Source organism: Dermacentor andersoni, chromosome 3 (genome assembly GCF_023375885.2).
Source record: "Dermacentor andersoni chromosome 3, qqDerAnde1_hic_scaffold, whole genome shotgun sequence".
In the NCBI taxonomy this organism is placed as follows: Eukaryota; Metazoa; Arthropoda; class Arachnida; order Ixodida; family Ixodidae; genus Dermacentor; species Dermacentor andersoni.
Window position 1 is genome coordinate 56,391,877 of NC_092816.1, and position 27,833 is coordinate 56,419,709.

At 50.9% G+C, this 27,833-nt stretch overlaps 1 protein-coding gene across 3 annotated transcripts in view; it reads left to right on the forward strand.

Annotated features, from left to right (window-relative positions):
* The window catches only part of LOC126547695 (uncharacterized), a 203,139-nt gene that overhangs the window by 61,797 nt on the left and 113,509 nt on the right, over positions 1-27,833 (forward strand). Inside the window, exon 1 of one of the 3 annotated variants that reach the window (XM_072287158.1) lies at positions 26,418-27,261. The exons of the other annotated variants lie outside the window; for them this stretch is intronic. Coding sequence (XP_072143259.1) covers positions 27,255-27,261 — 7 coding nt within the window. The 5' untranslated portion in view covers positions 26,418-27,254. Of the gene's footprint in view, positions 1-26,417; positions 27,262-27,833 lie in introns of those variants that run through there. 3 annotated transcript variants of the gene reach the window in all.

A 27,833-nucleotide genomic window follows, 5' to 3' on the forward strand; every position in this document is an offset into this window, starting at 1 on the left:
CTGCTCACCCGACAAGTCGGAGATCCTGCTCCACAGGCCACGCAAGAAAGGACCCCTTCCGCAGGCCGTGCTAGACGCCCGTCGTTTGGGCGTCCGCGTCACGACGAGGGAGGGGACCCGAATACCGACGGTGTCCAAGTTGCGAGTTCTCGGCCTGTGGCTGGAAGAGAACGGTGCCAACCGCGAGCTGGTTTCCCGACTGCAGAAGAAAGTGGCCACCGCCACACACCTCGTACGGCGGGTCGCGAACAAGACGAAAGGAATGAAGCAACACAACATTACGAGGCTGATACAGGCGTACGCGCTGAGCAACATAGCGTACGTCGCCGCGTACGCCGACTGGAACAGGAGCGAAACCGACAAGCTGAACGTGGCGATCCGCAGGGCGTTCAAGACCGCCCTGGCAGTACCCCAGCACACGCCAACCCACAGGCTCCTCGAGTTGGGCGTACACAACACGCCCGAGGAGATCGCAGAGGCGCAGAGAATCGCGCAGCTGGAGAGGCTGTCGAGCACCGTAACGGGAAGACGAATCCTAGACTTGCTCGGGATTCGATATCACGAGGTGCGTGGACTGAAGGAATCACTGCTACCGGAAGTCAGGGACGCCATACAGACGGAAAACATGCCGACGAATATGCACCCGGTGCATGACGTGCAAAGACGTATATGGAGGGTGGTAGCAATCCTCGAGAAGCATGGAAGACAAGAAGGCGTCCTCTTCGTCGGTGCAGCCAGGTACCCGCGGCCAGTCGGTGACTCTGATGGCGATGAGGGACGTCGACCACCACCGCGGCTACAAGGGAATGTGCGAGACAAACAGCAGTTACCTGCACCACCATCGCTACTGCAACTATGACAAAAACAGCAGCAGCAACAACGGCAACATCGACACGGCCGGCCGACGGCGGCGGCGCCCGCCTTCTCCATGGCAGTCGTAGATACAAAGGGAACGATCCGAGTCACGGCATCAGCGAGGCTGCTGTCGGCCGAAGCAGCGGAAGAGATGGCCATAGCCCTCGCGGTACTCCACGGAGGTGCGGAGGACAACCTGATCATCAGCGACTCCAAATCAGCGATTCGGAACTACACCAAAGGTTATGTGTCCGCGGATGTGGCGCGCATGCTCAACGCCCGGGCCGGGGACTTCGGATTCGGCACGATTACAAACAAGTCCCTCAAGTGGTTCCCCGCGCACGTCGGGGAGCTTGGCAGTAACAACAACAGCCACGACAATAATGACACCAACAATGCTAACGGCCGAAGACGCACCGACACTCCACCCAACCACAACGAGCGCTCCCACCTCGTCCCGAGGCAGCTTACCCGCCGCGACGCGGTCACCCAGAGTGCAGCCGCTGCCATTGTTGTGCGTGACCCCAACGGAGGAGTGACGGCGACGGCGGCGGCGACTCCGTCTGGCGCGGCCGCTGTCGTTACCAATACAACACAAATCGCGGTGGACGGAGCTGGGGATCACGCGAACGCCGACTGCGATGTCAAGGAGTTTCCGGCAATGTACAGAGAGGTGCTTGGTGACTATAGGAAAGAAGGAAGAAAATATCCACAACCCCACGGGCGCCTAGACAGGTTCCAGGCGGTCGACCTGAGACGGTTGCAGACGGGCACTTTCAGCAACCCCTACCACCTGCACCACCTGTGGCCCGCGCTGCACCCGTCGCCCGGCTGCCCGTGGTGCGAGCACGAACGGGCCGATATGGCCCATGTGCTTTGGGAATGCCAACGCCACGTGGAACAAGGAGAAAGAGGAAGGGTGAATACAACAGCAGAACAGCCTGCACTTTTCTTCGCAGTACACTGGCATCGTCTTCATACACCACAGGTGGTCTTTGTACAAACATTGATAAATCCCTTAAATGTACGTCTCTGGGAGGTATCGCCTATTTGTGATGTGCGAGAGAACCTACAAATTATATATGATGACATCTACCCAAATAATGCAGAACATCTCCCTTATATTATATTAAACGGCTTATTACAGGACCATTTATTGAGTTTATCTATAAGTACGGTCATTGCGACAGACGCCTCACAGTGTGAAGAAAAATCTGGAATTGGAATTTTCTCTCCCGCTCTAGACTGGTCATTTGCAATCAGGATTCCGGACTTATATTCCGTATTTTTGGCTAAATTTCTAGCTGTAGTCCTAGCCTTACGCAAACTAAATTCGTCAATATCGGCGGTTGTAATAATAACAGATTCTTTATCCTTATGTTCCTCGCTCAGAGCGAATGGTGTCACTAACCTTTTACGTACATTTCATTTTCTAGTGCCTGCCCACATAAATTTAATTAGATTGCTTTGGGTGCCTGGACATAAAGGATTAGTCATGAACGAAATGGCTGACAGTCTCGCGAGAGAGGCCCTCAGTGGCCCTGTATTACCATTACTTCCTACAATAGCTTACCTGACGACTACTCGATTCGGGAGATATACAATTACTCAAGACTTTTTGAACCCAGCTGTAGCTAATGTTTCAGAATATCGACACCTCCTATTACCTTGGCCCAAAAATTCCTTTCACACCAGAAAAACTGAAGTCATCTTTACCTGATTACGTTGTCGAATACAAAAATTAAACTTCTATCGTCACAGGGTTGGTCTGATGCCCTCCCCTCTGTGCCCAGTCTGTGGAGAAGATGAAACAATAGATCATTTTTTTCAAATTCTGCCGCCGTTTCACTTCTTTAAGAAAAAATTTAGAATCAAGATTTACACAGCTTGGTTTGAGCTTTTCAATTATAAGTATCCTTTCTCTAGGAGCCTCCTCTCTTGGAAAGTGCCACAGGGATATTTGCCCAACCGTGGAGGATTTTATAAGTGCTACAAAGAGATTGTCTTGAATTCTGAAACATTTTATTTTTGTTCATTTCCTCCAGTTAGCTTTACCAATTTTAGTCTTTTAATAAAGATAGCCTAATTTCACCCAAATCTTGGCCAATCCCCCACAGTGGGTGTGCGCCATCGCATAAGGAATACCATACCATACCATACCACAGCAGAACCCTCTGAAGCGGGGCGCCTCGCTGAGAGATGGCAAGCCGGCTTCCTCAGCGAGGCACCCGAAGACCAGGAGTGGGCCGTCCAGCGGACCAGGGCCGTTGCTGAGGATCTCGAAAGATTTTCCTCAGGCGATGGAGCCCTGGCAGCCTAGCCCCGGGCACCAACATCAATAACCGTTGGACAAATAAAGTTTATTCCTATCCTCTCCTTCGGGCAATATTCTAGGACCTCTGGGAGGGCGCAAGAGTGCGTTTCTCTGGGCAAGAATTGTGGCGGACGTAGCCGGCATCGTCTGTATCACTTCCTAACATTTGCACAGCTAACAGCCAAAAACAAGCGCGTCGGGACAAAAATATGCAACTGCAACAGAACGTAATAGCGTTTGACACACTGAATGAAGAAGAAAAAGAAACTTTATTAAAGAATAGTCCGGCAGTTCTTGCTGTGGTGGCCTCAGGTGACGGCTCGAAGTCCTTGGACTCGAGCTGCATCTTCGGCTTTCCGGATGGCCCAGAGCTGGTCTGCCAGCTCTGAACTCGTCGGGAAGAACCGAGCTCGAGCCTTCTTCTACTCTGGCAACGGCCGCGATTATCAACGCGTCGCGAACGGAGCTGGTTTGATTACCGATGTTGCCGGCACATTCCCAGATCTTGTGTCGCAGCGTTGCTCTCTGTCCGCATGTTTTACACGCGTCTGTTGGATATAAACGCGGACAGCAGTGGTGTAAGGTAGCGGGGCTAGGGTAGGTGTATGTCTGGAGCAAGTGTAAAGTTACGGCCTCGTTCCTGTTCAATTTATCGTGCGGTGGCGGGAATGTGCGTATTTCGAGTCTGTAGTGTTGGGTGCGGTCTCTGAACGTGGTTAGGCGATCGCCCCACGCCCAGTATGTTTCTTGTTGCTGTGTTTCTGTTGTTGTGTCCCGATCCGGCAGATCCGATGCCCCGCTCTCGGGGGCGGAGGCGGCCACATCAGGGGATGGCTCAGCGTCTGAGACCTCGAGCCGTGGCGTGGGCCGCCTCGTTCCCCGCGAGCGGAACATCGGTGTGTGCCGGGGTCCAAAGGCCGTAGAACTTTGGGGTTGCGAGGGCGATGACGAGTCGGCGTCGTCAGAAATTTGGAGTATGCGGGCCTCTTCCCGCGAGACACGACCGCGCGCGAAGCGGCGGATTTCCGCCTGCGAGTCGCTTATCACGATCGCAGCGTTCGGCACCGCGACGAGTGCTAGGGCTATCGAGGCTTCTTCGGCCGCCTCCGTGTGTCCCGTGGTCACCGTGGCGCTCGCGAGGCACTTACCCGAGCGGTCTACAACTGCTATCGCGTGTGCGCTTCTCCCTCCTCCATATCGCGCCGCGTCTACGTACACCGCCTCGTTGCTGTTACCAAACTTCTTGTGAAGGTCGCTTGCTCGTTTGTTGCGTCTCCCGGCATGCTGCGTCGGGTGCATGTTCTTGGGAAGCGGCGGGATGAACAGGCGGTCGCGAACAGAGGCTGGAACCGCCGTCTTTTCTCCATGCTGAGTGTGGTACGCGATGCTGAGCGACTCGAGGATGCATCGACCTGCCTTTGACCTCGATAATCGTTCGTATTGCGCAACGTCGTGCGCCTCGATTAACTCGTTAAGGGAGTTGTGAACTCTGAGCTCTAGAAACTTGTCGGTGCTCGCGTTAAGTGGAACGCCGACCGCCCTCTTGAAAGCCTTTCGGATCATGCATTCGACTTTATTTTTTTCGGACCCGATCCACCTCAAGTAGGGGGCAACATACGTTATGCGGCTTATCGCGTACGCCTGCACGAGACCGATCGCGCACTCTTCACGCATACCATTGCGTCTATTCGTGATGCGACGCAAGAGTCGGATCGTGTCTTCTACCGAACGACGAAGTACTCGCACCGTCTCTCCGTTATGGCCGTTTGCCTGCAGGTGTAACCATAGGATTGTAATTTTCTCTACGTGCGGTACGGGAGTACCATCTCCCGATGTAATACGTATTTTGGAATATTCCCGTTCCTCTTCGCGCAGGGTTTTACGACCTCTCCTTGTGGGTTTGTAGAGGAAGAGTTCGGACTTGGTAGCCGAGCACTCTGAACCGCATCTACTCCCGCCTGTAGCATTCGCTCGACGTGACCGTATCCGCGTAGAGACTGTGATGTAATCCTTCTATTTCTGTTAATTTCTCGGGTAGACCAAGTAGAACTAAATTAAAGGGTAATGGTGATATGACGGATCCTTGCGGCGTGCCGCACGGACCGGTCTCGAATTCCGGCGATTCCTCGTCGCCGACGACGACGCATGCGCGCCTGCCCGCGAGGAAATCTCTAACGTAATTACGCATTCTTTGGCCTAGTCCTAATGTTCTAATTGTTTTTAAGATCGCTTCGTGCTTATCGTTGTCAAATGCCTTTTTAATATCTAAGCCTAGAATTGCCTTAGTGGAGCTGGTAGTGTCGTCTACGATCTGGTGTTTAAGCTGAAGCAATACGTCCTGTGCGGAGAGGTTGCGGCGGAATCCTAGCGTGGCGTGCGGGAACGCGTCATGATCTTCGAGAAAGTCGGTCACGCGGTTGGGAACTGCGTGTTCCATCACTTTGCCGACGCAAGACGTAAGCGAAATCGGTCGTAGATTATCGAGCGTAACTTGCTTGCCATGTTTAGGAATCATGATAACGCGGGCCCGTTTCCATGCTTCGGGAAGGGAACCGCCTCACTCATTGACGTAGGCCGCGAGTCGGGAGATTGACTCATCGTCTAGGTTGCGGAGAGTCTTGTTAGTAACCCGGTCCGGGCCGTGCGCCGATCGAGTGTTTAGTTCGAACAGGACTATCCGAATTTCCGATTCGCTAAATTCCGCGTCCAGTTTCTCGTTTGCGACGCCGTCGTACTCGGCGTGCTGGATGCTTTCGGCCATCTTAAAGTAACGGTCACGTATTGCGTCGAGGAAGTTATCGCCTTTGTAATCTCTTACTAGTCTACGAGTCTTGCGGCCTTGAGAGGCCCTAGTCTCTTCCGGATCTAATAGGTGCCTAAAAAGGCGCCAAGCGCCGGCCCCGGTCATCTGCCTCTCGAGGCCGTTGCACGTGTCTTCCCATTGTGCCCTGCGTACCTGGAGTGCGTGTTCTTCGATGCCTCTGTCTAACTCTGATATGCGTTTGCGCAACGCCTTATTATGTCTTTGGCATTTCCATCTCTTTAGGAGGGCTCGCTTTGCTTCCCACATGTGTAGGAGCCTGCTGTCAATTATTTCGAGGTTCGCCTCGGGCGGAACGTCGCCAATTTTGTCTATAGGTTGTTTTCCTGCCCACTTTCAGTGGTATTTATGTCTGTCTACTAGAACTGTAAACAATTTTCACGCAGATATAACGCCTGAAGCAGAAAGCATGTGTCACATCCGCCGGAAAGGCCGCGAGTGGTGGCTCTGGGTAACACTCCCAGTATTAGTTTTTTTTTCATATTTTGTTGGCTTCTTATGATATGGTCAATAAAAATCGGGTCCCTCGCTTACCTTTATTCTCGTTCACATACATACATACATACATACATACATACATACATACATACATACATACATACATACATACATACATACATACATACATACATACATACATACATACATACATACATACATACATACATACACACACACACATACATACATACATACATACATACATACATACATACATACATACATACATACATACATACATACATACATACATACATACATACATTCGGAGTCAATTGAGAGTGTACTGAAGTTCATCTTAACATTCTTTGTGCGCAAACAAACAGGGACGAAGAACCCTTCGTCTTGTTGGTATATCATGATAGAGGCAAAAGGCGTAGCGCATCAGAAACAGGACAAAGGAGGACCACAGACGACACACACGTTTGGCGCCAACTTTCAACGACCGGGTTTGTATCGTGATAAAATCGTCCTCCTGCTATATACGCTGTGTGTACGAGTGAAGGCGTGTGAGGGTGACAAGAAGACGGCGGCTTAATCTTGCGTGCAAAAGGTCGGAAAGTGGGGGGCGGGGGGGAAGCGCGCCGTCTTCCGTCGCGCGCTTGGCACCGGGGAGGGGAGGGACGGCAAGGGGGATGTTGTATTTCGGCCGCGCGTGGTCACTCGGGTTTTACACCTTGAACGCGATCTGCTTAGGGGGCACAGTCTAGGTGGACCGGCGGTTCGCAGCTATGCGTGCGCTATGTTCTCACCGCTCAGTTTGCGTTTGAACGATAGATAGCACGAAGGTCACTTCGCTCGCTGCTGCTGCCGCGATTCCTCATGCCAGCGTTTTGACCGCGAGCGTCCGCGGTCATCGAGTGTGGTGCGTTCATTTCTGCCTGTACGTGCTGACACCATGCATGTTAATTTAGCTACTAAGGGAATGTGTACAAAAGGGCGCTCTACTCCGGCGGCTGCTGCGCAAGGCACGGCCGCGCTCACCCTGTTTTGAATACGACCTGCGGTGCAGACAGTCTGGGCGGATCGGGGAGCCGATAGCTTGGTATGCCCTATATCACCCACACGCATGCGTGTGACCCGCGTTCACGAAGTGAAACGTCACTCTCTCTTTTTGTTCCCTCTTCTTGTTTTCGTCTCTGTCCACGGCGATCTGCGCCGCAGGTCTCCAGTAGGGTGCCTCGATGCCCGCGCCCCCATGCGCTGCGCATCAATGCATCCTGACCTTGATATATAATATATAAGGTATCCCAAAGGCTTATGGAAATCGGGCGTGCTTGTTTTGTTTAGCAGACATATCTTCTCACCAGAAGTAGTGATTTACCACACAGCCGCAATGTTTCATTTTGCACTAATGTAGTGCAGTCTTCGAGATGTCGACTAAGAGCTATATCAATTCATTCCTGTGTAACTTTACTGCTGTACTGTGCTGTACATGCTATCCATTTTATCTGCATCCTAAACAAGGATGTGGAAACCTTATACGATTGTCCGAGCGTTTCGCAACGACCTGCGTGACCACTCCGCAGCAGATTTTGTGCAGCGCTTTTCTCTACAGACGCAGAACCCACACCGGCGCCTGCATGCAAAACGAACGTGGGTAGAGCAACGTTAAAGGAGAGCACGTTCGAAGCAATCACCATTATAAAGCACACAAACAAATCAAAGCGGATGACTGATGTTATTCAGTCACTATAGCACGACAACAATGGTATGACGAATACTGCGTCACGAGAGACGGATGAAGAAGTAAGAATGAGGACAATGGAACAATGGCGGCGGCATCGTGACGACGGTATGACAACGAATGCATGAAAACAACACAATGAAGACGATGGCATGACAACGGTACGAGAACAATTGGATAACGGCGATGTATGACGATCCTGGCGCGGCAACGACGGTATGGAGAGAGTCCGAGAAGCATGGTGCGATGTCGCGACCCTCAACACAACGTGCATAGATGGCAAGTAACCAGCTTTTGTTACCGCGCTTTGCGTTGCTGTCGCCGTTTTTTGAAGGTCGCCATTCTCGCCACACTTTTATGCTGTGGCATAAACATCAGTTTCAGCTCTTCTTCAGTGACGGCTCCGATGAGTCAATCCAGCTGTCAGGGAGAGTCCCCATCCAAAGTCAGTTTATCGCAACCAAGAGTGAGATCTTAGTGATATGGAACTGCCATGACGGCCTAACGACGACTGTTTAACGACGGCACAACGACTACGAAGGAATGACAACAACCGCATGACGACACTGGTATATAAACAGTCGTCGCTAGGCCGTCATGGCCATTCCATATCACTAAGATCTCACTCTTGGTTGCGATAAACTGATTGTGGAGGGGGGCTCTCCCTGACAGCTGCATTGTTACTTGCACAAAATGACGACGGTGAACTGCCACGACCGCACAGCGATGACCGTATGACGGAGACGCCTTGACGACGATGGATTGACGATAATGGCGCAACAAAAATGGCTTGACGACGTATTTGACGAGGACAACATGATGACGAAGGAACGACACCACCAGCATGACGATAGTGGGGTGATAACGCTGGAGTGATGACGACGGCACGATAACAGCTGTATGATGGTATAATTATTATGATGACATGACGACGACAGCGTGACAACAATACACATTATGACAGCTGTTTGAAGATGACAACGTGACGTCAAGAGAATAACGACGGGGGGAACGAAGGCGAAAAATTAACGAAGGAATGACTGCGATGACATGACGACGAAAGTGTGTCGGCGCTAGAGCTCACGTCTGAGCTTGCGTACATCTTCCGTCGCACTGGTCTACCTTGACTGTCGTTGTATCTGTCACTGTCTCTCACTATACCTGGACGACGAAAATTTGACGACTACGCCGCGACAATAAAAGTGTGTGTGTGTTCGAGTTTGCGTCTGTAGCTGTGTAGACGATCTGCCTCTTCTGGTCGTCTCGTTTCGCGTTATATCGGATACTGAGATGCGCAGTACCTGATCTGCACTATGTGACAGCGTAACATGACGGCATGGGGACAGTGGGATAATGACCACGGTACCACAACGACGCAATGACGACGATGGCATGCCAACGATGCGAGGAAAATGGCATGGCGAAGAGCGAATGACGACAACGGCATGACGACAGTCAGAGGACGAAGTTGGAATGACGACCATGCAAAGCGACGAATGCATTATGATCATTAGCACATAAGTAGTGGCCCCAGCTATCAGACAACTTGGGCCACTGGGTCTGCGTAAAAGGCCTGTCGACGACGGCATGAGGAGAGTCAAATGACGGAGCTGGAATGACGACAATGGAACGACGGCAACGCGACCAGAGCCAAGAGCACATGGCTAGTGGCCTAAGCTAGTAGACAACTTGGGTCACGGGGGCCGGCACGATAGGATGGATGGATGGATAGATAGATAGATAGATAGATAGACAGACAGACAGACAGACAGACAGACAGACAGACAGACAGACAGACAGACAGACAGACAGACAGACAGACAGACAGACAGACAGACAGACAGATAGATAGATAGACAGACAGACAGACAGACAGACAGACAGACAGACAGACAGACAGACAGACAGACAGACAGACAGACAGACAGACAGACAGACAGACAGACAGACAGACAGACAGACAGACAGACAGACAGACAGACAGACAGACAGACAGACAGACAGACAGACAGACAGACAGATAGATAGATAGATAGATAGATAGATAGATAGATAGATAGATAGATAGATAGATAGATAGATAGATAGATAGATAGATAGATAGATAGATAGATAGATAGATAGATAGATAGTATAAACCTGCCCAATGTAGGCTAAGAATATTAATCGCATAATATGTCCAATGCCATGACATGCGGCCGACGTAACTTTTATGTGGCGCCTTCAGGCTGTTACACTCCTTTCCCCTCCCACAATTTCCCACAGTTCCCCACTGCAGCTTCCAGCATGCTAGGGAAGACGAAATGAAAAAGAAAAACGCGCGGGGTACGATAACAGCTGTGAACCACCTGTAACTCCGTTTATATTTGAAGATTACAAAAAGAAGAAGCCACAGGCCTGCGCGGCACACGCATGACAGTCGCAGCTTAAGCTGAAGGAGCGTCTCCACAGAAGTCCGTCGTAAACTGATGGAACACCGAATCTGCAAGTAGTAAGTCTATTACCACTCCGTGCATTTATTTGCACACATTTATTCAAACACATTCAGGTGTGCTTTATGGTCAGAAAAGTAGGTCGAGAAGGACATTCAGCGGGGAACGAGGGTGCTGCGATGTTTGTGAATACAAAGACCAAACAAGAACTGGCGTGCGAAGAACTCCATTGTGTATTTGACGCAAATTGCATGCCGAGGTGTTCTTGAACACAGTGCACGAACCAGGCGTTGTGGGGATCCTTCCTGTTTACATTGAAATCACCCGTAAAATTAGGGGCACATCGTGGTGAGGAACGAAGGTATCTGCCAAGAAGTCTGCAACCGTCCCATGTTGAGCACCTGGTGACACATACACTGGGACAATCACAATGCCCTCGGTGTTACGCGCTGCGCACGCGTCGGCAAAGTCTACGTCCGGTGCTCCAACGACTTGAATGGCACACACACATTTTCCCGTTCGTATATAGCCACACCTGAGGCCCTGCGCGCAGTTCTTATTTGCTTACACAACACACCTCTGGCCGGTGATCTCATGTGGACGACCCCAGTTCTCGGAGAAACTTAGTAGGGACATTCGCATTAAGATGTAATCGTGCATGACGTCAAGCCTGTGTGCCGTCAGAGAACGTACGTTGACAGAGCAGGTGGGAAATCGGTGGGGCTGATCGAGAAGTAAAAAGAGACATAGCATGATTGTGTCGAGGCCATGTTGTTTGAGTCTATGGAGTTGGTCACGCAGTGCTCGATCTGGGTTTTCGGCGGTCTGGTAAAACGTGAAGTCGTCCTCTGCGTTCGTGATGTAAAGGCCATCAAGCGAAATGGCTCAGCTCTTTTTCACGTGCACAAGTTTCTGGGGGTCACATTTGTTGTATTCGTAAAGAACGCTAGTATATGTGCCACCCTAAGACTCATGAATCGTTATTGCACGAGTCTGCACCACGGGAAACTTTCTGCGGAGACACGTGACGTCAGCCTGTTTAATTGGTACCCACTCGGGGCGCACCGCAGTCCCGACTTCACTGCGCAACGGTGCCGCTTTTAGCCGAGCCACTCTTCCAGTGGCACCACAGTTGAACTTGAGCCACAGTTTTTTTTTTCGAGTTCCTAATCGTCTGCCTCAGTGAGGGCAAGGTTCCCCACCGCACCATTGACTAGCCCGTCCATTACGTCTATGTTGACGGTTATCACATACGGTGAAACTCCCGATCCCCATTTTCGTCTGCTCGCATGTAAGAGTCGGCGCGGCGAAGCTCCCGGGCCTCACATTCGGCTGCTCGCACGTGATGCTACGCAATGCGAAGTTCCTGGGCCTCATATTCGCCTGCTAGCACCTGAGGGTGTGAGCTGCGAAGCTTCCGGGCCACATTTTCTGCTGCTTGCACGCGAAGGTCGTCGCGGCGAAGTTGCCGGGCCGCATTTTCGGCAGCATACACTTCATCGTGTCGGCGGCGAAGCTGTCGGGCCGCATTTTCAGCACCAGCACGCACTAGAGGGCCTTCGCGGCGAAGTACTTTTGCACTATTTATTTCGAGAACGACGTCGACGGTGACCTGCGGCTTGTGCTGCTCTCTGCACGGTGGTCTGCTGAGCCCGAAGTTGCCTGATTTCAGCTGCGCGTGTACCTTTACGAGTGGCTTCTTCAACAGTGGTTCGTACTTTTCGAGGAGGCGCCATAACGCCTTGCGAAGAGGTAACACAGGCAGCGAGACTAGGCGGCGCACATGTCACATCCCTCGATACGTGTCAAGATACAATGCAAGTGTTGAGCGGTACAGCTGACCGGGGATACCCTGGCGGGAACAGAATCTCTCGTCCAGCAAGTACGTCGAGCAGCCATGGCCAGTGGAGTCCTGGAATGAGGACACCACCCACTCGTCCTCAAGAGCAACCACCTCGATGGTCCGAATAAATGTTTTCTCTCTCTCTCTCTCTCAGTCCTCAGGAACGACTGGTTTGGTTTGGTTTTGGTGCCTACAGATATGGCTCAACCCACTATACGGGGGATCGGCTATGAATCTGGCGGCCATATGAAGAACGGACCGTTTAATTCCGCGCGCTAGTGACACTTCTTTTTGTTCGCTATGTTTCTTCTAAGAGGCGATATGCCTTCCTTTCACCTTCCTTCCTTACGGGGGATCGGCTATGAATCTGGCGGCCATATGAAGAACGGACCGTTTAATTCCGCGCGCTAGTGACACTTCTTTTTGTTCGCTATGTTTCTTCTAAGAGGCGATATGCCTTCCTTTCACCTTCCTTCCTTACGGGGGATCGGCTATGAATCTGGCGGCCATATGAAGAACGGACCGTTTAATTCCGCGCGCTAGTGACACTTCTTTTTGTTCGCTATGTTTCTTCTAAGAGGCGATATGCCTTCCTTTCACCATTGTCCTTGATGCACTACAGACACGCCAGTTTCCTCCCTTTCAAGGGATGCATCTTCCCAATGGCAAAGCTAAGCGTGGGCATGCAAGAAACACTAAATGACGAATCAATTGGGTAAGCATAGCTTTATACGCACCACAATATGTGACTGCAATGCAAAGTGAGCACGTGTCGATGCTACGCGTCGCGCCCGTGACATCGCGTGACTTCTCGCGCGCTAGGCGATAGCTGCGGCAGAAACCAGACACCGAGGGCGGCGGACAACATCGCCAACCAAAACGGAATGAGCCTATAACAGCTTACGCGGCAAGAAACTTACGGCAGGACAAATCTCATGATGGCCTTCGATGATAATGCAATTAGCACTCGATTTATTCACGTTCACGTTCATTTAATATCTATCTGCAGTGGTCATTCTGAGCGAGAGAATGAAAGGCAGAAATTTTAGCCGCCGTATTGACATCGCGGTCACGATACTCTGCGTAGGGGAGGAAATTGGGGAGAGAAAGACAGAAGGAAAAACGCGGAAAAAAAAGAAAGAGGTAAAAAAAATTGTGCACTGATTTTTCGGACTCATGGGCAATGGCGTGCAAAGGTAGAGTCCATCAGTGTATGCACCATCCCACTATGAGGTGACAGAATCCGCAGCGTGAAAGGTGCATGAAGGTGTCAGAGCAGCACTAAAGTTTGTCGAGTTGACCAATGTTTTCTAAGTACGCAAATAAAAAAGTTCATCGCACGCCTCTGTTGCGTGAGGCAGGACAAAGGGCTCAAGACACAGTCAAATGATAAAAGTCTCTGAGTAAGTGAATGCATGCAATGTTCATGGAATGCACGCTCGTCGGCACACGCTCGAAACTCAAACAGAATATGCTCCACGGTTTCAACTGAGCCACAGTTGTTTCAGTGTGGACTTGTCACTTGACCGAAGCAGTACCGTTAGCCGTTTCCATAGGCGGTGTTCACTCGAAGGCGAGGTCATTCTTATACTTCTATTGTTTCTGCTATATTCGATATACCCCAGTGCTTTCCCTCTTAGCTATGGCGCATGTTGCTAAGCGTCATCATGTCGCCATGTTCATGGCGACATGACGAAGACTGCATAAAGACGATGCAGAGACAACGACGGAATGGCGGAGAAGGAACGACTACGATGGAAAGACAAATACGGTATAACGACGACGGGACCACGTTAATGAAGCAATTGATGGACAATGGGATGATGAGGGCAATGGGACGGTGAGCGACTGCATGATGACGAAAGACGTGATGACGGCGGTATGACAACCGAATGACGAAGCTGTAACGATGACAATGGCACGCCGACGTCGGCTTGACGGCGACGGTATGACGATTAACGGATGCATGATAGCAATTGTCTAACGGTGACGCAATGACGACGACGGCATGACAATGCCGGAATAACGATTGAATGGCTACATCATAATTAGAATGGGACGAAAAAGCAGGAACGAAGTCGATGGATCGACGTATTGCGATATGGCAACTATACAATGACGTTACTGAAGAGATGACGATGGTAAAACGACAGCATGACAATGAAAGTATGACAACAATGTTATGACGGTGACTGTCATGACAATGGTGACACGAGAGTTGGTTGACAAAGCTAGAGTGGCGACGATGGAAAGAGGGTGACGACATCGCGACGAGGGTTGGACGACAAATGCATGAGGACGAGACGCGAGATGAACGAGAGATGGAGATAGATTACTGTCGTGTTCGTCTGTGTTGATCGATGCATGGAAACACGACTAGTATTTAAGATGAGCCTTCTCTGTGTAGTTTGGGTATATTTGCAGTGAATAAAACAATAACTAAAACCAAACATTCATTCATTCAGTGCGTCAAACGCCAGCACGTTCTCTTGCACTTGGATATTTTCATCCCGACGCGGTTGTTTTCGGATGCTTGCTGTGCAAATGTTGGGAACTGACAGAGACGATGCGGGTTATCCGTTCGCCATAATTCTTGCCCAGAGAAACGCACTTTTGCGCCCTTCCATAGGGAGTACGATATTCGACGAAGCGCAACTAAATTATACCCACGCAAAACCATGTAATTCGTTAAAGTTCACTGCGCAATACGCGGTAAGCGTGTCACTTAACAAATTACCTCTAAATCACTTGTCCCTCATGACAAGCAGATCTCAACACATTGCCAAGCGTTGTGTACAAGCTTATCAGCTATTATAAATGTTATGCGCTGTCAATAATTCTGTCTACATGGCTCGGTTCAGTGCCCTTAAACATTCGCAGTAGACTCAGTGCGGTTTGAGTTAAACAAAACCAATTAAGGGACCGCACTGAAAAAACGCCCTTTACTGTTAAGATCATTTTATATTTGTCGCACAGCACACACGGGAAAATAAAAAAAAGAGAAGGAAAAGCTACACAAAAATGCATACAAATTCCCGAGACATCGTCGCGATACGAAAAGAAGCAAACGCCTCCAGGAGCCGGCACTTGGAGTTTAAATTTGCGAATGTCAATCGCATCGGAAGCAGTTCGATTCGCCGCCGGCTCGGTCAAATAACCCCGGCCAAGATGACTAAGCTATTCAATAACCGGCACGCGAGCGTCAGTCATTAAATAGTGCAGTCACGGTCTCAACCTTAGGATCGCCACAGCTGGGAACACTCGGCCTCCTTTGACGGATCGGTGAACTGGCTGTATAAATACCTCTGCACAGTGCTCGCAGCCTTGGTGCGGCTGTAGGCTCCCTTAGTGTTGAGCGACGAGCAGGTGTCGTCGGTGTCCTCGTAGTCCAGGTCGTAGATGGCCACGCCGAACTCCAGCTTGGTGTAGTTGGCCTTGAGGAGGCAGAGCTTCTTGCACAGGGTCTGCTCGTTGTCGTACACGAACATGCGCCGCGACGCCTTGTCGTAGGTGCGCATGGCGTACCGCTGCTCCTCGTGCAACAGGTTGTCAGAGAAGGGCGGCGTGTCGCACACCTCGGTGTAGCTGCCGTAGTAGGGCCCCTGGCTGCTCGTGACGCAGGGCGCGAAGACCTCGGGCTTGACGTTCGGCTTCAGCGTGGACCAGCGACCCTTCATCGAGACGGAGATGGAGATCCGTGGGCCGCCGGCCTGCGAAGCAACGGCCGCCAGGGCTCGCGCGGCGTCGTGCAAGTCGTGTTCGTCCGGAAACCCCGTCGGCTTCTCCAGTATGGCTGGTGGCGTGGCGATGCACCGGCTCTTCTCCGGATCGCCCCGCAGCTGGTGGCCCAGCGAGATGAACAGGTCCGGCTTGAAGGTATTCTTGAACTTGTTTTTGAAGTAGTCGCTCCACGCGCTTGTGGCGGACAACGCGCCCAGGATGACGTACGAGGCGTTCCCCGAGGTTCTCGCTACCTTGGCGACGTCTTCGAGCGCCTTGAGGGCCACGAACACCTCGTCCATTTGGGCATGAGTCACGCCATGCATGGGACAGTCGATGATGCCGAAGTGAAACAAGTTGTGACTCCAGAAAACTTCCAGGGACTTTTTGGTCAGATCACTGACGAGTTTGTTGCGATGTTCGAAGGCGAAACCCGCACCATACTGCGACTTGGTGCGGTCGGCTTTCTGCGCTCTCGAGAGGATGGAGTATATGTCGTAGTCCCAGTTTCCGAAAAGCGGGTTGCGATTATTCTTGTACATCGAGTCGTAGAAGATGTAGTCGCACAAACCATCCGGTGGATAGACAGTGCCGCCGCCTGTCTTCTTACCGAAGGTGCACAGAAGCGAGATAGGTTTTATGGATGACTGTGTGAGAGGAGGTGGCGGAGTAGGCCGAACTGGCGGAGGAGGAGGAGGAGGCGGTGGAGGACGTTCAGTTGTCGGAGGAGGCGGAGGAGGAGGTGGTGGAGGGCGTTTAGTTGTCGGAGGAGGTGGCGGAGGGCGTCTAGTTGTCGGAGGAGACGGAGGAGAAGGAGGAGGAGGTTGTGGACGGCGTTTAGTTGTCCTTGGAGGCGGAGGAGGCGGTGGTGGACGGCGTTTAGTTGCCGGAGGAGGTGGTGGACGGCGTTTAGTCGTCGGAGGAGGCGGAGGAGGAGGTGGCGCAGGGCGTTTAGTTGTCGGAGGAGGCGGAGGAGGAGGTGGCGCAGGGCGTTTAGTTGTCGGAGGAGGCGGAGGAGGAGGTGGCGCAGGGCGTTTAGTTGTCGGAGGAGGCGGAGGAGGAGGTGGTGGAGGGCGTTTAGTTGTCGGAGGAGGCGGTGGAGGCGGAGGAGGAGGTGGTGGAGGGCGTTTAGTTGTCGGAGGAGGTGGCGGAGGGCGTCTAGTTGTCGGAGGAGACGGAGGAGGCGGAGGAGGATGTGGTGGACGGCGTTTAGTTGTCGGAGGCGGTGGCGGAGGGCGTTTAGTTGTCGGAGGAGGTGGTGGTGGACGGCGTTTAGTTGTCACAGGACGTGGAGGAGGAAGTGGCGGAGGGCGTTCAGTTGTCGGAGGAGGTGGTGGTGGACGGCGTTTAGTTGTCGCAGGACGTGGAGGAGGAAGTGGCGGAGGGCGTTTAGTTGTCGGAGGAGGTGGTGGTGGACGGCGTTTAGTTGTCACAGGACGTGGAGGAGGAAGTGGCGGAGGGCGTTTAGTTGTCGGAGGAGGTGCTGGACGGCGTTTAGTTGTCGCAAGAGGCGGAGGAGGAGGAGCAGGAGATGGCGGAGGGCGTTTTGTTGTCGGAGGAGGCGGAGGACGTGGAGGAGGAGGTGGTGGAGGGCGTTTACTTGTCGGAGGAGGTGGGCGACGGCGTTTCGTTGTCGCAGGAGACGGGGGAGGATGTGGTGGAGGGCGTTTAGTTGTCGCAGGAGGTGTTGGAGGGCGTTTAGTTGGAGGAGGATGTGGTGGAGGGCGTTTACTTTTCGGAGGAGGTGGTGGACGGCGTTTAGTTGTCGCAGGAGGTGGAAGAGGCGGAGGAGGAGGTGGTGGACGGCGTTTAGTTGTCGCAGGAGGCGGAGGAGGACGCCGTGAAGGGCGTTTAGGTGGCGGAGGAGGGGGTGGTGGAGGGTGTTTAGATGTCGGAACAGGCAGAGGACGTTTAGGTGGCGAAGGAGGTGGAAGAGGAGGTTGTGGTGGGTGTTTAGATGTCGGAGGAGGCGGAGTAGGCGGAGGTGGAGGTGGTCGAAGGCGTTTAGGTGGCGTAGTTGGCGGACGTCTGGGAGTCACTTTTATCAACGTAGTTGTGGTTACGGGTGTAGTAGTAGGCTTAGTGCGTATAATAGGAGACGGCCTCGTTGTTTTCGGTCTTGGCGTTCTAGGCGGTGACCGAGTCACTCTAGGGCGAGCGGTCACCGGTGGCGATGGTGGCGCTTTCGTTGTGGGGTGATCAGTAACCACTGGCCGTGGCGGGGAACGGGCAACGGGCGGGTATTTCGTCGGATTTTCCACGTCATCGTCGTCACCATCTCCATCTCCACCTGAGTCAGCATCGTCGAAGAGCTCCAGGTCTCCGGATAGGAATAGCACGATGGCTATAACGATGATGCACGCCAGGACGCAGCACACAACGGCGACGAGAGTGACGGTGGAATCCTCTTCACCTGAGTCAGTGTCCGAAGAACCGGTCAGGGTCGACACTTCGAGGGTCGACTGGTCGACGCCGGATGTATCCCATTCGCTGTCCATCCGCCTACTGTACTACATGGGTGGCTTCTGCTTGGCGTAGTCACTCCTTCTCCGGTGTAACGGAATGGCGTTCTTTTCTTCGTGGATCGCTGGAACGCAGGTGACCGCGACGCCAGCGCGCCCGAATGCTCTCGCGAGGCTTGCGTGTTTTCTTCTTAAATTACGGCACTTACCCGCTATCCGCGCATAGAGTTACTACAAAAATTACGACACGAAACCAAATGTCGTAAAAAGAAAATGCCTCAATTCTAAGTTATTGTTCAAGGTCGCAGAGTTTTATTGCCTTCAGAATTTAAGAAAAAAATATTATTGATTCGAAATTTAGGCCAACGAAACACATCCTATCTTGACGTTTACGCAGCATCAAAAGGAAACAAGGAAGACTCTGATTGCCTCAAAAATGGTTAAAACCCATGAGGCGAAATTGCCAGACACGGATAAAGAAAACAACTATGAAGAAATAAGAAAATCTAAAAGAAAGGAAGGAGAAATAAAGAAGAAAATTATGCTGATCCAACGCACAATTTGCAGTCTATATAAAGGTGTATGCTTTCGAGAAGCGGGCAATTCAGCGCCGCATAGCTGTTCTTCTTCTGTAGTGCGTTTCAGCGCATAAGCAAGTACGTTTCGGCCAGGCCAACCAGCAAGACCGGAAAAAAAGATAACCCACCACGCGACCCATGTGATCCGTTCGACCGCGTATTACGCTCTCCGAAATAGGCCCACTTTTTATCATGCAATCCCCGGGATGTTCATTGCATAGAGCCTCATGCAGTAAACTCTTATGTTTCGTTACACCAGGTCCCGAACACTCTCAAGTTCAATAAATGGCCAGAGAGGGCGAAAAAATCGACCGCAGGGCGTGAATAAAAAAACAGGCCTAGCACAACAATTAAAAAGGTTCCCCCGTGAGCGCATTATCTCCCGCTAGAGGCGCCGTAGTGAGCGCAATTTTAACCTACAAGCTTTCTTGAACAATAAACGAGGCGTTTTTATTCCATGACAAAGAGTACAAAATTATCATTCCTAAATTTACATTGTACTCTTTATTACCAACTTTGTTGTTTTTTTGTCATCTTAAGCGCACAATAGCGTTGAGCATCATCGACCTCCCACGTGACCCCTGGCCTGGATTTAAAATTTTTACCGGTATGTTTGCGTGCACGGAAGGTACGGATTCTTTGGTTCGTACATCGGTTGGTTATTTTGTGCTAAAACCAGTTTATTGCGCTTCGGTATCTCGCATTATTTAACTTGGGGTGTGAGCCCGAAAGCTAAGTTTCAGTCGTGAGACATGTGGAACGCGTCTGCATCGAAATCGGAGCCGGGTCCTGCTACGACTGGGAACGGCAATGCCGGTGAGTCGTTTAACAGCGCTGCTTCAATCGCTATGTAATATGTTCGTCTCGTTAACGTATAGGCGGAGGCAAGTTAACTCGATGCAGCATTACATATGGGCAGTCGGGACCCTCCGTTGCTGTTTCCGAAATAAAGTTGCAGTTGCGAGGCCATCGTTATACACACATTCACGAAAGAGAAAGCGATATCGGAATGCGCGTTACCTTGTTGTTGTTGTAAATTTGTTGCACTTGAGAGAGAAAGTTAAACTCTAGTGCCTGTTGGAAGCGAAATTTCGATTTAGGGGCTGAACATTGTTTAAATATTTTGAAAAACTCGAAAGTTCATCCCAAAAGAATAGAAGCACGACGTTCACAAACTAATAGCTCTGCACCAAGCACACATGTCGCTGTTCAGTAAACGGCACCCATTATAACAGTCAAAGCGGACAAATTTGGCGTGTCAATTCGTATCTTACGTGAATTGGTTACGTTGTGTACAAGGATTCAGCGAAAGCCGTATTTCCATATAGCTAATTTCTTGAGATTCAAGTCTAACATAGAAATTTGGTCCGCTGTATATGTAATATTAGGTGCAATTCACAGAGTTCTATCATTTTTCAATGCTGAGTTACACAGTTTTAAACTTGATAGTTTAGATGTCTGCAAATTTGCGATTATGGTGAATATTTAATAAAGAATTGACAACCTAAATGAAAAATTCGAAACCAACAGTCACTAGAATTGAAGTTTTTCTTTTAAATGCAACAAACCTCGACAAATTTGGTGCATTGGTTGCCGAGAAAAATGGATTCCTCTTCTACATGTATTTAGATACGGGAGTCTCAAGCGTCAGTGGCGGGCGGATGCTGCTAACCACACCGCCGAGCAAACTCGTGACATTGAATGTGTAACCTCAGTAGGGAACGCGAGGACGTAACCAATAATTGAGAAAAGCTTTAATACACCGTCGGGATTAACCCAGTGATAAACACCAGGGCCGCACGTTCTAGTTTCGCTGGTCAGCTATCTATACGGCGGCTGCGTTTCGATGGAGGCGAAATGCGAAAACACTCGTGTACTTATATTTAGGTGCACGTTAAAGAGCCCCAGGTGGTCCAAATTTCCGGAGTCCCCCTACTACGGTGTGCCTCATAATCAGATCGTGGTTGTGGCACGTGAAACTCCAAAATTTAGTTCACCATCTGTACGAAATGCTTGGGCGGTCATTTTTTACATGTTACGGCATTAAACAGTCCCGCATAGAAATTTCTGTAGGAAATTCTACGCCCGTAGTGGGTAAGCGCCGTGGCTTACGAAGCAAACGAGCAAGCCTCGCGCACGCAGTTCTCGCGCTCAGGTGGCCTCGCTGTCGCCTGCGTCCCCGCGATCCATGAAGAACGACATTTAGGGACGCCCGGCAGAGGCGACTCATCGAGCGCAGTAAGCGGATGGACGTCGCGGGGGATCAATCTGGCTGGGGCCAGTCGGCGCTCGAAGTGTCGACCTTGACCCGTGAGTCACCCGTTGAGAACCAAGGCGGCTTTTCTACCATCGCTCTCATCGTCATCGCCTTCTGCGGCCTGCTGTTCATCATGGGCATAGCCATCGCGATACTCATCTCTGGTGGCCTGGAACTCCAAGGCGACGCCGACGGCGGCGGCGGCGGTGGCGGCGGCGGCCCCAGTGGCACCAGCGGCACCTACGACGTCCCGCCCGCTTCCGGTTCCGGGCCACAGCCAGCGGTGACCGAGCTCCCCGTAGCTATGAAGCCGCCACCTACTATGCCGGCACCGGTAGCTACGATGCCACCTCCCGTTGCTGCTAGTACGCCTACTGCTACCTCCTTCACCAGGTCAGCTCCTGTTGCTGCTAGTACGCCTACTACTACCTCCTTCACCACAACTGCGGCTGCATATGCAACTATGCCACCTCCGCCTCCTCCGCCACATTCGCCACCTCCACTCTCACAATCGTCCATAAAAGCGCAGTCGCTTCTGTGCACCTACGGCAACAGGACAAACAGCATGACCATATTTCCTCCTGATGGTCTGTGCGACTACATCTTCTACGACTCGCTATACAAGAATGGTCGCAACCCGCTTTTGGGAAAGTGGGACTACGACATATACTCCGTCCTCTCGAGAGCGCGAAAAGCCGACCGCACCAAGACGCACTTCGGCATGGGTTTCGCCTTCGAGCAGCGCAGCAAACTCATCCAGGACCTGACTAACACTTCCCTGCAAGCGTTCTGGGGACACGGCGTGTTTCACTTCGGCATCATCGACTGTCCCATGCACGGCGTGACTCAGGTCCAAATGGACGAGGTGTTCGTGGCCCTCAAGGCGCTCGATGTCGTCGCCAAGATAGCGAGGGCCTCGGGAAATACCTCGTACGTCGTCCTGGGCGCAGTGTCTTCCACTGACGCGTGGAACGGCTACTACAGCGCCAAGTTCAAGAGCACCTTCAAGCCGGACCTTTTCGTCTCGCTGGGCCACCAGCTGCGGGGCGATCCGGAGAAGAGCCGGTGCATCGCCACGCCACCAGCCATACTGGAGAAGCCGACGGGGTTTCCGGAGGAACACGACTTGCACGACGCCGCGCGGGCCCTGGCGGCGGTCGCTTCGCAGGCCGGCGGCCCACGGATCTCCATCTCCGTCTCGATGAAGGGTCGCTGGTCCACGCTGAAGCCGAACGTCAGGGCCGAGGTCTTCGCGCCCTGCGTCACGAGCAGCCAGGGGCCCTACTACGGCAGCTACACCGAGGTGTGCGACACGCCGCCCTTCTCGAACAACCTGTTGCACGAGGTGCAGCAGTACGCCATGCGCGCCTACGACCAGGCGACGCGCCGCATGCTGGTGTTCGACAACGAGCAGACTCTGTGCAAGAAGCTCTGCCTCGTCAAGGCGAACTACACCAAGGTGGAGTTCGGCGTGGCCGCCTACGATCTGGACTACGAGGACGCCAACGACACCTGCTCGTCGCTGAACATACTGGGAGCCTACAGCCGCCTCCAGACTGTCAGCAATGTGCAGAGGTTTCTGGTCAGGAATTTCACCGAGCCGTCCGATGAGGGAGAGTGTTCAAAGTTGTGGCAATGAGCAGTTTGAGACCGGGACTGAGCGTTCGCGCGCCGTTTAATTAGTGCACCAGGCTTGATCGTGGAACGCATAACCGTAGTGCGTGCGCGCACCTATCATGCGCATTACGTATGCACGTTTTGTTGAAGCACAGCGGAAGCTATAATTTTGGCTATTTGACACGTTGCTCGTTTTCGCGACGTTGCGTTCACTAATATGCATTGTCGTCTGTTTTATTTTACTTCCCTTTTTTCATTTTCTTCTGTGTTGTGTGACAAATGGAAAGCAATATTAATGGCCATGGGCACGTTTATAGTGACGTCATTTCACTGGTTCTGTTTTTATCACACCTCTCGCTGGGGCACTTGTGAATGTGTCGGTGACACTGCACCAATATTTGTACACACAGGGGGATTATTGGTGCCGCAAAAGATCTAGAACAGCAGCTACTCTTGTACATAACGCTTGACAGTGCATTGGTTCAGCACTGCGTGCCATGGGGGGACAAGAGATAGAGATGGTCTTTAATTAATCCTGAGGAGTTTTGCCTGGCGGCATGCCTAGCATGCTACCGAGGATGGCCAAGACGAAGAATAAAATGTTGGGCACAGTTCATAACGCAGATACCCAACGTGCACAAAGCACACCACTCAACAAAACACATTTAACGCGACTAAAATGTCTCGTCGAGAAACAAAACTCGAAAGAGCCTTCACGGCGCAAGATAACACTAGTAGCTGTAGTCCATGGGCCAATGACGTGTCTCAGTTCACAGGATGACAGTGTATGTGGAACCTTTAATGCGGAGATTAAGGCCGTTCCTTCGCAGTGTAAACAGCCTTGCACTGAACGTTCGACGTTCCTGATTCCTGTGCTCAGGTAAACGTGAGCGTTTAAAGAACTTAGGGAGGTCATAAACAGGAGTCCCTTGCTACGGCGTGTATCATAATCGTAACGTTGGTTTGGCACGTAAAACCCCAGAATCCTTTCTTTTTTTCGCAATTTGGTGCGAAAACGTTCTCTACTTTGCACGTGGGAGTGCAGGGTAGCGAATTGAACAAGGACTTGTTAAGCTTCCTGCCATTCCTCCCGCCATCTCGCTGCTCTCTCTCTCTCTCTCTCTCTCTCTCTCTCTCTCTCTCTCTCTCTCGCTCTCGCTCTCGCTCTCTCATGACATCAGGACGAGCTGGTGCGACAGCTCTTATTTTTGCGTCCTCTTCCGAGTTGCCGAGCCTCGTGTCTCAATAACAGTAACTGTTTTGACATGGCAGAAGCGCAGCGTAATTTAATATCCATGCAGCTACGTTATTGCTGGAGTTTCTCCTCGTGATTTTATTTTTCTTTTCTTTTAGTTTCCTTCCATTTTACGACGCGTGTCGCAAAACGACAATAACCGACTTGAAACTAGTTTTCGAAACCCGGAAGCACATCGGACAAGGCTGTTAGAATAGACTGTTATAAAACCGACTGAACGATAGGCGTACTGCACGTGGCTTCGGTTGAAGTCATTGCGTAAGGAGTCGATAAAAATGCGTAGACAGGCGCAGTGCTTTGCACTGCATGCGAGAGAGAGAGAGAGAGAAGGAGTCTGAGCTGGGATTTTTTTTTATGTGGCAAGCTGCTGACAGCGTGCCTGGACACGACATTTATGAGGCCGAAAAACATGCTCTTTTCAAAGTGTTGTTCACTTCAACTCGACAGAAAACACCCCCGTAAAAGACACGATATGTATATATGGAGAGACAGACAGACAGAGAGAGAGAGAGAGAACGTTGACGCTAAGAGCCTCCGACATGGCAGCACCGTCTCTGTGTATACACGTATACGTTCCCTCCGCGAACGCATTTTGCAAGAAGCGTGTCTCTATCTTGCTAGAAAGTGGACGCCGAGTATTTTATACGTTTCTTATTTATTTATTTATTTTTTTCTTCAGGTGTGCGAAATTCATCCGGCTTCCAACATATAGCATGACCCTCCTGTTCTAGGAAATGAAAGCGGAAATGTCGACTAAGCAACAACTATGAACTGCATAAACACGTTAAATTTTGTTCAAGCTGCACGTTTTCACTCTATTTGCGGCTAATGGACGCACCTTACTGCCAATAACGGCAGCAGCCGCACTAGCTTGGATTTCCTTGCTTTATCTTTTCTTGTGCCTGAATCGAGGTCGATCGATGTGAGCACAACTTGTCTGGAGCAATGTAAACTGAACTTCTCTGCCAGGCCTCAGAATAATGACGATAATATCTGTTGGACATTTTTCTTTTGGATTTTTATAATCTGTTGGAGGAAAATTTAAGGAGATTTTCCTGAAACAATTCTGTGAGCTTCGAACGTACTCCTTCACTCTCACACCCGTTTCTCAGGCGTGAATAAGCGTACGAGTGAGTGCTGGTGAGTGTCGTTGACCGCAAACGGACTTGAGTGTGAACGCGACTAACTCATTGTGAGTGGGAGTGAGACATTAGTAAAAAAAAAAAAGTATAGTGCGTACCATTTAGCATGAGTATACATTACTGACAGCAGCTGGAAGGTGCTGATGAGTACAAGTTGACATTTATGAAAGTGCGAGTGACTACTGCATAGCTGAGAATATATATACGTAATGGTGAGTGAGCACGACTGACTGTCCACCCATTTTTCCTATAGCTGGGGCGGGTACGGGCTTCGTAACTTACGTGTAAACGTCAGGTCACGAACAAGTGCCCGAAAACAACAACAAAAAAGAACGACTCGAGAATTGGGACTTGTGTGGACGCTTGCGCCTACTATTTTCGCCATTCGCACGCGCCTGTAGGGTAGCCTGAAATAGGTCAACGCATAGGATCAACATATACCACAAAAACACGGTTTGTATCAAATACAGAACACAGGTCGTACAGCACTCATATAATACACACCAAAGGTTACGCCTTATTATGGCAAGTCGTCATCGCAATTAAAAACAAAAATAATTTTAAGAAAAGGTGAACAGGGTCACCAAGGGTGCGATCTTGTACGCGTTCCAAAATAGAACGGAGGCGGTTCGTTCTTTACGTCACGAAATAGGCGGTATGTTCTGTTCCGTTCGTCCGATAGCAGACGACACGGAATGATTGACAGCAGATATCACGTCACAATTGATGTCATGGCGTTCGGCACGGTTCATATTGACGAATCGTATTAGGCTCGGTGGAGCGAACCGCCTCTGTTCTATCTTGGAACGCGTACAAGATCGAACCCCAAAGCACAATTCGAGCCACGTGTGAAGGTTTTCTACAAGCGTCACAATTTCATCAAATGCTGACTAAATCCGCTTCGGAAGCCATTGACTGTTCAGCTTAGCGTGCGGCAATGGGAGGCTTTAATAGCGTGTACCGTTGCAGCCTTACCAGTAAACTTACCGCCGTATCCGAGCGAGTGAAATCCATGTCTGACCGAAATGCACGGGCACCTACATGGAAAGGAGGAATTAATGTCCGGGAAGGAAATTCCGCACGTGCGCTGTTTGCGCTGACTTCCGTAAAAAAAAAATGAGGATGTACAGTGAGCGGGCCAAAAGAGCACGCGCCCGCCGCTCCTCTGTCAGCGCGGGGGCGATTGTAACTCGAGAACTGTATAAGCTACGATGCGCACGTGACTGACCCGACGCGTGTAGGGTCAACGCGCGGAGCGTTGTCGCACGCAGCGTGGCCGTTTTTCAAGTTGCGGTCGCGTGCGCTGTACGTTTCTCTCCGGCGTCGGTTGGTCGGCTACCCATCACGTGGTTACGTTTCCTTTTCTTTTCTATTTTTCTTTTGTGTTCGTCCTTCTTTCTTTCGGCGTTTATTACTTGACGCTACCGGCGCACACCGACGAACATCTCGGCGTGGTCTAGATCTTTCTCGTCGTACGTTGGTGCGTCCGTAATTTTTCGTTCTCTTGTTTTGTTTTTCTTCTTTTTTTACCTGCCTGGTTTTCTTTTTTTTTTTTTTTTACTCGCTTTCTTCTTCATTTCAATTTTCGCCCCTCCGGGTGGGTGAAAAGTGCGTGTTAAAATTGTTGCGTTCACGCCCGTCGTACGCGGCGCCATACCATCCTTGTAGCCTCGTACCTTGTAGCCATACCTTGTAGCCATACCATCCGTGGTCGAGTACCTATAGCTCTTTTGGGAGCAGCGGGCGGCCAACCTTTTTGCACACGCCACGATGCAGGGTGAGTGATTTCGTCCTCACTTATTTTTTTTTCTGCTTCGTTTATACGTGAGACCACCATCAGACTTTCACATACTCCGATATTGATTTTTTTTTTCTTTGTAATAATTCTCCCTCGTTGTTCGTCTTCATTTTCTGTGTTCCTTTAGATAGTTTTTCTCTTATGTTCCGTAGACTTTGAGTGCGCTACGCGCTCGCTCTTGCACAACGTGACGAAAGATATGTCGCGTTTATCGACAGCGTGTCGGAGGTTCACGCACGCCTCCAAAGTGAGTGGATGATGCAGCCTTTTGTGCGTGTGACACGCTCGACCAGCTCTCACGAACACACACGATGAAATTGAAAAGATCCTCAAAGCCACGTTTATTTTTCTATACCACGAAAAGTCAATGAGAGGTAAACGTATCAAATAATGTACACCGTGCTTTTTTTCGTCACTAAAAGAAAGCTCTATTATTTTACCGACTTTCGAGGCATGTTGCAGGGACAGAGTTCTCGTACTGCGATTTTTTCCACGGTGGAGAAACGTATTAGCTGGATCAGCACTGCAATGACTTCCTTCGGTTACTTTTA